This window comes from Epinephelus fuscoguttatus, linkage group LG21, assembly GCF_011397635.1.
Source record: "Epinephelus fuscoguttatus linkage group LG21, E.fuscoguttatus.final_Chr_v1".
Lineage (NCBI taxonomy): Eukaryota > Metazoa > Chordata > Actinopteri > Perciformes > Serranidae > Epinephelus > Epinephelus fuscoguttatus.
In genome coordinates this window covers 11,634,848-11,646,132 of record NC_064772.1, presented here as the reverse complement: position 1 = coordinate 11,646,132, position 11,285 = coordinate 11,634,848, and the positions used below count along the sequence as shown (strand labels likewise).

Sequence of the window (11,285 nt, the reverse complement as noted above, 5' to 3'; positions counted from 1 at the left end):
AGATACCTGTCCTTAATACAGGCCTGTTGATTTCAGTGGTTCAAGCAAATAATAGCCTGGGCTATTAATTGAAGTTTTACGGTAATTTCCAACCACTTCCAGTTGTGGAAGACAAGTTTTCGAGGACAGTGGTAACCCTGTATAGTGCACCTAGTTCCAGATCTGTGTGGACACTCACTCTCTCTCTCTCACACACACACACACGCACACACACGCATAAATGACACAGAGTCCGTAAGATTCACATTTAATGCCCTGGGCTTTATTGTCTTATTTTAGTGAGAGTTCTGTCACATTTTTTTTAGTCTTTTCAGCCTCCAGGTGGGACAAGTAAACCTCAAGGATATATCCTGCCATTGGACTGGGCATTCAGATTCTGACAAAGACGAGAAGCACTACTAAGTAATGCTGCCTTTGTGCCTAACTCTTCACAGAAGAGAGTACATAAAATTCCCCAAAGGAAGGCACCCAAATACTTGTGGTTTTTGGCCTTGCAGCCGTCTGGAGATTATTTTTTCAAAGAAAAAAAGAACATAAAGAAAAAGGGGAAGAGAGAGGAGAAAACATGTTTTCCCAACACCCCTCCATCCCCTCATTAGCATTTTTTTTTTTTTTATTAAAAACTGGAATGATGAAACACGTACAGCGATTACTGCCCATTCACCTCCCTTATCACCTATGCATGAACAAGTAACAAAAGAACCAAAGAATGAAGTCTTTCATTGAACAAAAAGCAAGTTACAATCAAGTTTACCACAAGGGAAGAAAAAAAAAAAAAAAAAAAAAAAAAAAAAAAGAAATACAAAAATAACTGAATTTTTGTTTTACAAAAATGTTTGTGGGATAAAACAAATAAAGGGGACTCCGCTTGCATGAAAATGAAGAACCCCTTTAAAAACAAACAAAATACAAAAGCAGCATTAATATTTTATCAAAACCATGGAGAAAAAAAAAAAAAAACATCACAAAAAAAAATAGTGCTTTAATCAGAAGCAGAAGAGGCTTCTGGGAACAGACTTCATCCCTGTTTTGTTACTTGTGTTTGGGACAATGTTAATGGAAGCTCCCAGGAAGAGAAGAGCGCCTCTCTTCAAGTGAACTGCAGTCACCCGCCAACACACTGCCTCATCTTCTTCATCCTCCTCCTCCTCCTCCTGGTTCTCCTGGCCTCCCGGTCTGTATGTATGTCACCATTGATTTTCACATGATCCACAGAGAGAAGCACAGGGACCCAAAATAAATGTGGGGGGGAACCTGCTTGGTGTTCACAATATACAAAAATACCCAGGAGTCCGTAGCTACCTAACATTTACTACAGCACAGGAACCAACGAAGGTACAGTGTACAAATAAAAAAACAAAACAAAACCAAAAACAAAACAAAAAAAACTGTAAACACAGCACAATAAATAGATAAAAACAGCAGGCTCCGCACCATGCACATGATGTGATAAAACTCTTGTCTATACAACTCCCACATCTCTCACACTCGCCACAAGTTACTTGGCTTACTTTTTTTTCCTTTAAGTTTGACTCCCAAGTGCAAAACATCACAAATGGACAGTTCTGTATTCAAGTAATATATACAAGGGGGATATTACAAATATGTAGTTACTGTACAGATACTAATTTTGCCATATTCATAATTTACAGATGTCATCTTTTACTTTTAACAGTAACAAAAAACAAAACAAAAAAAGGTTTAAAAAGTATGAGAGATGAGAATTGCAAGCGAGCGGCCTTGGCCACTCGTCATTCTGTCAGTCTGCATCAGAGTCCTGCTGTCCCTTTTGCATTCCCGATGCTACGATGCACAGCACCTAAAGAGCGGACTCTTCACTGCACCGCTACTACGTCACCTCCATGGCCACTGTGTTGTCTGCTATACTGTTCAGTGCTGGCTTGTCTTCGTCGTGATTATCCCTGTGGAGGAGAGCAGAGCCAAGATTAGCGCTGATGTTCTTTCATGTTTTATCTCCTGTGTGCCGTTACTTTGTCAAAACTATATCTTTAACTGTCCCAGATCTCACTCAACACATCTCCTCTGTGTGTGTGTGTGTGTGAATAGTGAAGAGCTGTGATGTAACATTATTTCAGCTCTTCTTTCAGGCAGATTTATGTGGATTCTCAGTTATCTCTGGCAGACACCGCTTTGGCAATATTTAGGTCCAACTGAATACTCCAACCAGAGATTGCATGTTGATGCAAAGGCTTAACTCTTACTTATCCACAAACAAACATTACATAAAATGTAATCTGTTACTGCTACAACAAAGCTCTCTTCTTCTGCATATTTAAATATATATATATTCTTGTTTTTCTTTATTAATGTGTGTCTTCTGTTGTGTCTGGGACACGGAGGCGTTGTTTGAGACAATGCCATAAGGAACTATCGTCTCATCGCCCACAACTGTGTGGAGGATTTAAGTCTTTGCAGCTTTAGTTTTAGTGTGAACTAATTACAGCCTGCGGCCAAACGTCTGTTTATTCTGCATCAGTATGAAGTCAATCAAAACAAATATCTCTTGTTTTGTCATTTCACATAGCTGGGGCGGTAAACACAGGAGCTGTGGTATCTGGTAATAAAAATGGAACCAACTGTAATACCTGGAATATTGTGCTATTTGCCAAAATGTGGATGAAATTTAAAAAAACAAAACAAAAAAAACACAGGGTTTTCCCGACCACAAGTGTTCTTTCACAGCACCTACAAAAAAAAGGACTATGCTGCTATGTTTTGGTGTCATCTTCAGGCTTGCTGCTTATGACCTCTGCTCCATGTTAAGCAGGATTTAGTTTCTGCTTTGAATCGACCCTGTACCTATGGCACAGACTCTTTAACCACATGTCAACGCGATGCAGACCTGCTGTTGATTTTGTAGAGTTCAGCTTTGGTTTATACAATCAGCAAGTTGATTGGGCCAATGCATGAAAAAATTGCCCCTGTGCCCCTGTATTCTGACCTGTAAATGTACTGAAACGTCTTGGCATACCCATGACTACCTCGTTCTGATGAAAGAATTCAGGAGTCTGGAAAAAATTAAAGTGGATTACACAGGGCCTGACTCATGGCGATGCCATACTGGTGTAACAAAGGCTCACCTTGAGCCCATGTCCATAGACGATGCTCCGGAGACTTTGGGCATCTGCAGGTTGGTGGTGGCGGACAGCTTTAAGGCAGAGGGTGGCACGTTGCCGAGGGTCCGGGGAATGTGGCGTCCGGCCAGGCTGGCGGCCGACGGCACGCTCAGACAGATGTTGTTCCCGATGAGGACCTGAGTGGTGGCAGGGGTGGCGTTGGCGGCGCTGCATCCCAGGATCCCCAGCGCTGCTGCTGCATGGGCGCTGGGGGTGGAGGTGAGGGAGGCGGGGACGGCGTTGGCGGGTGAAGGGGTGGCCGAGTTGGAGGAGGGCTGGAGGAAGGTCGGGGCCATGGAGGTGGTAGTGTGTGTCGACTGGTTGGTCTGGTGAAGAGCTGTGGTGGTGCTGGAGAGGTGCAAGCCTTTGAAAACACCTGACGAACAGAGAAACGGGGAAAAGCTCCCGTTAATGCAAATGAAAACAAGAACACCACATGAATCTGAATGTAGTAAAACCAACTTATGGCATATTCAGTGATAACACATGAGTTTGAGGGGCGCCTGTACAAGCTAATGCAATCTAATATAACCGCCAAACAACAAATCCTATCTTTGTGAAAGTTATTATGGTCAGTTTTTGTTGATTCTGAGGTAAATCTGAAGACATTTAGTAATGGTGTTAGCTGCAAAAGTGTTTTTAGTTTAGGTTTTTCCAAAAACTAGGCCACTAAGATACATTTTCCCTCAAGTTGCTTTCAGGATCTTTCAATTAGTAGTTCCCAGCTGTTTTTCCTTGTGACCCATAATCACAAGTTAAAGGAAAAGTTTTACTAAGTGACTAATAAGTTAACAATGTTTTAAAGTGGTTCGGTATTGCACTGCAGCAAAACAAGCTGCACTGTAAATTTATTTTTTTACTTAAAGAGCGTGGTTTTGCCACTGACAGGCTCAGAGTGTTATTTAGGTGTCTGATAACATTTGGAAAGCATCCCTACAGAGATAGAGCATTTTGTTTCAGAGCAAGATTTTTTTAACAACAACAAAAGCCCAGAGGTCGCCATTACCAGCTCCACCAGTCTCCATTTAAATAAACATTTATTTTAGTGTGTATAGAGCCAGTATATTTTCACATCTAACCAGGTAAATTGAAGGTTTATTTCAAGCAAACCAGAGTTGGTGATTGTTAAACACTGGGAAGATGACACAAGATGGGGTTTGTGAGTTTAATTTTGTTTCTGTCAACTGTGAATGAAGTGAGCATAACGATGATAAAATTACTGTTTATTCGAATGGAGTCTGGTGGGACTGGTCATGGTGATTTTGGTTAAGCAAAAAGGATGTTGCTCTTTAAAAAAACTGAAAGCATTATGGAAAGGACCCCTACAGAGAGACACTTAAAATAATAATCTGAGCCAGTTGGTGGCAAAAACAAGCACTTTCAGTGGACGTAAACTGACAGTGTAAACATGCCCCGAGTGGTGACACTGCAGCTTGTTTTGTGGCTGCCTGCTGCAGCCTTCTGGCTGAATCTTTGATCACTTTCAAAAAGCACTGTTCCCATTAGTCACTTAGACAAAAACAAACATGAGCAAATAGGGTCCAGGTTGGAAAATACTGAACTTAAACTTTCTGGCCTCATTGTGAACATGAGTTGAGGAAGTTAAACTACAGAGTGACTTTTTAGAGGCCTCAAAAGGCAAAAAATAATTAAGAAAAACAATAAAAGGAAACAAGGGATAAAAAAAAAAAAATCACTTCATGTAACAGAAATATTTTCATTAATAAAATAAGTGACACTCACCTGCACCTGCCAGGACCCCGTTGACTCCACTTGCCAGCACCAGCTCCTCTTTGGACTTGAAGGCCAGCAGCTGGTCCGTGGTGACGAGGGCCGAAGCAGCGAACTGGGCGCTGGCCTGGTCCAGCGTCTTGGACACGAGCGCCTAGATGGAACCACATAAAAAACATGTGGGTCCATGCCAAAGACTTGACCGCTCTGCAAAAATGTATGAAAACTGCTGAAAGTACCGAGTCAGCACTGCTGCTGCCTGACAGGAACTGAGCCAGTGGCATTAATATTGCTCGTGGGAATGAGGATGTGTCCCACTTCCTAAGGATGGGTGAACTGACCTTCAACTGTAAATGATTTCCATATTGGAAGAACTGGCTGATTCAGTTTAACAAAGCTCCCATTAACCTCCAATTGGTCATAACAAAACACTTGTCATGCACAAAAAGGCCTTTCAACACCTGCTGGATAAAACCTTTGACAAAACATTTACACCTGATATCGATCTGCTTTTTGGTTTTCAGTAAGTTTCCCTGTGAGCGCAGGTGGAGTGAGGGCTCTCAGTTGTGTGTCCATCCCTACTGACCTGTGTGTTGGTATTTGTTGCAGGGTTGTTGGCTTGTTGCTGCTGTTGGCTCTGCTCCAGCTGCTGTTTCTGCATGAGGGCCAGCTGCTCCTGGTGCTGCTGGTACTGCTCTGCTGTGTACACTGTGGACAGAAAGGAGAAGATGGCACCGCTCAAAACCAGAATTTAGACACTGTTTTTATTTGTTGGTTTACTTGGCATTCAGCTGAGACTCTGATCCAGAGAAAACAACACTGACAACAGACGAAACAAGCAGGGTATTTGATGTGTATGAATTTTACACAGCCAATATAAGAACTTTTGTTCAGATATTTAGCAACTTTTCAGGAGGGAAAAACCTCTGACATATATCAGTAATACAGTAAAGCAGTAACTGTGAAGCTGGCAACTTTTTAAGACAGGACAACCTCTATTCGAAAATGTGAGAAACATCTGGTGACATTTAGCCGTATCAAACTGCATTCCTAATCAACATGCTCCCAGGATGCTTGTCAATTCAAACAGCAGTCACTGACACAAACTGATTTTCTGTGTGGATACAACAGCGATGCCTCAGTGGGCTTTAGACAGAAAGAGCACTGTGGCACAACAACACAGTGGTCTGGTCGATGTGGGCATGTTGCCACGGGGTTCACGGTAAAGAAAATACAACACGAGCAGGAAATTCGAGTTTGCAGGCTTATCAAACACAAAGTCACAAACACACAGCGGTTTATGCTCCTGAGGCCTAATTGTACAGCCGTCAATCAAATTTGAACAATGGTGCAAGGTAAATGCTACGAGGTATTTTACCTGTAGGGTTATCTTGAGTGGTCAAAACTGAGTGTTACATTGTGTCGGGGAGGAGTCAAGCCAGAGCCAAACAACAAATGGGATGGGAGCATGTTTCATGTGTATTTCACTATCAGAAATAGAACTCCTATACTGTGTCCACACAGTGAGCAACACAGCAACAGGCTCATGAAGCAACAAACTCACACCAAACACTTGTTGCTGCATGACAGATGTGACGCACTACAAATCAAAGCAGAGCTGCTCTCAACTTTTTTCAGCGCTCCGATGACGTGGTGAAGCATCGACCAACCATGTTTGTTTCTAGCTGTGCCACTGTGTTATTTAGCTAAGTTAGGTGATGCTATGCTAGCTTTCTGTGAATTGCTCGACACATGGGGATGCAATGGGTGAATGAAAGGTAATGTAACGTTAAAATGAGAATCACTCATTGATCAAAAACTTAGATAAGTTTAAAAGTAGATACAAAAATTAAGATGAAAAATCATTCTGGGGCTTTGTCGCAAGGAGCACACACACATACACACACAAGCTATAAGTGACACTTCAACAGTGACTCTGCAATAATGTAGTTGGCCATGCTGTTCTGATGTGACACAGCATTAGGCTAGAGCAATAAACTAATAACAAATCACCAATCTGACATTACTACAAATGTGAACATCTACACAAAGAGATTTCAAAATGGTATCAGAATCAGGGCTGGGTATTAAACCTCAGTAAACAAGCCTGTTTGTCTTTTTGTATCAATCTGTGTCCTGTGTCTAAATTCTGTTTTGTGGGTCCACGAACGCAGCACAGCTGGAGCTTGTCATGAGTTCTGTTTTCTCCTCAGCAGCAGTTTGTGACTGGCTGGATGCATAATTGATCTACTGATCCGTTCAGAACTGATCAGAATGGATCAGTCGGTGAGAGGAGCAGCTGCTGTGAGTGAATGCAAACTTTTAGACCCAGCAGAATGGACATTCAAGTCTGTGTCTCTGCCCAGAGTGTGCTCTCCACTCCAACAATGTAGTTCCACAAATAATTGCACAGTTTATATATTCCAATAGTGCTGTTAATTAGGGATGTCCCGATCACAATTATTTTTTTTTTTATCTGATCCGATACTGAGTCCTTTATATTGAAACCGAGTCCGATAGAGTCTGATCCGATACATTGCAAAGCATTAAGAAAGAAAGAAAAATAAAAAAAAAAGATTGTCCCATAAGGTTTGTTTTTTATTTAAATAGTATCCAAAAAGCTTAATGGTGGTTCAGCAGCACAAAATGTAAACAAATTCAATATCTTCTTCTTGTCTTCAACAAACAAAATAGGCCTATATTTTTATATACTGGAAAGCGGAGGCAACAATAAACAACATAGATGAAAAACCTGGCCATTTTTGTTGTTTTGATTCCTCCAATCTTTTATTACCGATTCCGATTTTGTAAAAATAAAGTGATCAGAGCCGATACCCGATCCGACATCCCTACTGTTAATGAATGGTCCACCTCCAACAATCCATGGATGTTTTAATTGTGGCAAGCCACAACAAATAAATTAATGTGTGGGAAACCTTGTTATGTGACAATAAGCGAGCTTGCACAATAATTAATTAGATTAATTTTATCACTTAGCCTGCATCCATTTTCCCCTTATGTTGCATGTCAACTTGTCTTTCACAAAAACAATTTCAGAACCCATTGACTATCATCTGACGAAGCTAAAGCCTCTGGGGGTAATGGACAATATTTCCAGACATCCAGTGTAGCCAGCAGATATCCAGGCCAGCAATTCCTCTTCGGTGCACCAGTCATTGTTTACAGTTTGATAAGCATCTTGAGACAGGTCCAGACAAACATTTCAGTTAGTCACAACATGGAGATAAATTGGGAAAAAAAAAAAAAGCTAATAAAAACCCAGATCTTCATCAGATGATAGCCGATGGGTTTCAAGATTGCATTCTGACCGATGTGTTCTGCCTCTTTTGCTCTCCACCGTTTACCTGCAGGCAAACAAAGCCCACTCAAACTTGAATGTTCAATACTACTTGGACTACGAACAGAAACCACAACGTTTTCAATACCAGAATCTTGTACCATTGTCTCAACATGTCAGAGGAAATCTTTCAGTGCACTCTGAGGAAAATACTAGCCAGTAGTTTTTCAAATTATTCAAAAAAGAATAGGCTAAAATCCACTGCTGTTAACAACATGGACAAGGACTGACCAAAAGCATGATGCAACAGAGAAGTCTTCACTGACAGCTTGAATTCACCTGCTCCAACCAAGGGAGGAAAGGAAGAAAAATACTTAATTCCTACATGTGATAAGATTAGGCCTGAGATAAATGGCTCTCTTTAGAAAACCTCTGAAACAAAGCAACACCCACTCATGACTCCATGCTGTGGGCTTAATCTACAACAAATTATATATTTTCAACCCATTTCACTTTAATTACTGAAATAACCCTCAAGGCAGCAACTATTTATTATTTCCCTAAATACAGACATTGATCACAAAGATGAAAAACATAAATAAGCTGCCTTCTAATCCTCAACACATATTCCTAAACTTGATACCTTTAGTAGCAAACAATTTCATAACTTTATCTCAAAGTGAAATACGTTAGCAGCAATACAAAATAACTGGGAAAACAAATTCTATACATATTCCTCACTTATTACACTATGAAGATTTATGTAGAAAACCCATAATGTCTGACTGCACTGACACCAAGGGAATTATGAAACCTAAACAGAAGTAAATGTAAAAGTATCCAGAGACTAAAAAGTTATGGGCCACGTTTTAGATAACTTAACGTCCCTTGACATCCTCGCTCGACATCATGCTATTGTCCTGAACCAGCCCAGTGTGGTTCAAATATTCACTAAGTTACCCTTTCTACAGCCACCAGCCCAGACTCACACCAGCGCACTCATGAATCTATTTATACACAACCATTTCTAATTGACTCCCCCAAGCCATGGGAGCAGGAATTAATGTATTATAATATGGAGAGAGGGCTGAAAGCAAAGAGTTCATGTGATTTACCAGCAGCATGGGAGCCCGGCTGGAGCACAGCAATCTACCTTTGAGGTGCCTCATCAAAATGTGTTGCACAAGAGCAGCAGCAAGCCTCAACTAGACAACAACTGAGCTGGATTTTAAATCAAACATTTTTTTTCTAACCACTGAATATTCACATGCAGAAAATCAATAAAACAATAGCACCTCACATAATTTTATGCATGGAGAATTTTTTCAATTACAGCCCTCCACATGCACACCACAAAGGCAGTTTCCTGTGTTTTCTGTTCTCTGTACTAAGAGATGAAGAGCTGAAGTCCTACAGAGAGGATCCTCTAATGGTCAGAGCAGGCAGCCTGTCCTGCCACACCATCTGACTGAGCTTTTAACAGTCTATATACCTGACACTATGAGGCTGTCATTATTTATTCATTGAGCCTCTGTAAGTGTTGGCTGTTACGACAATATGTCCCATGAGATGTTAGAGGTTTTGCTATGTCATTCGTACTGAGGCAGTTACACCTTTTAAGGGGTATACTGTGGAGTTTTTGGCTATTAGCAGCGCTATGGAGCAATGTTTTTACAAGTGGATGCACTCATACAATGAAGCACACGCACACAGGTGATGCAATGTAAATTCCTGCAGCCCGTTTCACACAGTTCTGCCAATGACAGTTGCTTTGCTGTGCAGTGAAGCATATCAATGAGTCAAAGGCAAAGAAGAAAAGGAGGAAGAGAGCTAGTAAACATGTGTTAACAACGCAGGATTCTATATATTCAAAACAGTGGGATTACCACCTCATGGTTGTATACCTTTGCCAACAAGTTAAGTTGCAGTTAAGTGCAACACACACTGGTGCGGCGCTGTGGCCGTCACATACTGGCAGCGGCGCGTAGCGGCACTGTCAACGTGTATTTCCCACCCCAGCCCGCTAGGTGGCTGTACCTACACTAGTTGCCAACGGTTGCCAACTGCTAGTAATGGAAGAAGAAGAGGAAAAACTTTGAGGCAACAACTTGGATTTCACGGGTGAGTTTCTTATCAAAGTCGTCTTACTAAAAATTTGAAACAACCGGAGTTGATACAACGGCGGCCGGGACATACATAAAAGGCTTTTCTCGCAGCGCCGCCATGAGCGCCGGCCGTGCTGGAAATAGAGCAGTTGGCTGAAGCAGAGCAGCGCAGCGCGGCGGCCGGCGCCAGTGTGGTTGGTTCATAGAATATAATGGAGGCGGGCGTTTTGACGCGCGGTGTGTGTTGCACTTTACAGTTTACATCCATGTGTGTCCAGACTCATACGTACAGTAGACAATGCTTCAAATATGGATGTTTCTGCAAGAAACTACAAGTTCTACAACATGGTTGCTTCTACATATCTTCGACCAAACACTATACAATCAGCACAGTTCCAAAGTGGATACCCAAGATTAGTGTCACCAATTAATTATCTGTCCAATGTCTCCCCTTCTGCTCCTGAGTTTTGACGTTGAATAATGACCAAAGACGCGCAGAACATCATGATGTCACAGAGAAGCTGACCTTTTGCATATTAAAATGTCATCACTTTATCGTTTTATCATATTAGACATTTGTATGAAATTTTGCCATGATTACCGTATGAATTACTGAGTTCTGGCCGACAACACGCTCTGTGAGACCACAATGACCCTTGACTCCCATGATCTAATGAGTTCATCTTTGAGCTCAGGTGGAAGTATGTACCCAATCTGAGGAATTCCCTATAAACTGTTCTTGAGATGTTGAGTTCACAAGGATAGGGTGCCCAAAGGAACATATGACTGTACGAATACACAACCCAACAATATAACGCTTCGGGCCACAGCTGCACAGAGGCAAAGAAACCCAGCTTTGCAAGGAAATACATTTATCACATGTGTAAGGCCTTGAGGATACACACAATGCATTTGGTAAGAAATGCTGAATGTAAACACAACATCTGTTGGCTTGGAAGAAAACTCCATTGAGCACCTTTAATCTGTCTGGTTTTACTAGGCTATTGTAGACAT

General features: G+C 41.5%; 1 protein-coding gene across 2 annotated transcripts in view; it reads right to left on the bottom strand.

The window, feature by feature from the left end:
* Nucleotides 1-240: 240 nt before the first annotated feature.
* The window catches only part of LOC125882062 (enhancer of polycomb homolog 1-like), a 39,033-nt gene continuing 27,988 nt past the window's right edge, over nt 241-11,285 (bottom strand). For both annotated transcript variants that reach the window (XM_049565699.1, XM_049565698.1), the window contains 4 exons: nt 5,455-5,576; nt 4,881-5,022; nt 3,102-3,513; nt 241-1,922 (listed from right to left, as the gene is read on the bottom strand). In XM_049565699.1, coding sequence (XP_049421656.1) covers nt 1,850-1,922; nt 3,102-3,513; nt 4,881-5,022; nt 5,455-5,576 — 749 coding nt within the window. In that variant the 3' untranslated portion in view covers nt 241-1,849. The remainder of the gene's footprint in view (nt 1,923-3,101; nt 3,514-4,880; nt 5,023-5,454; nt 5,577-11,285) is intronic.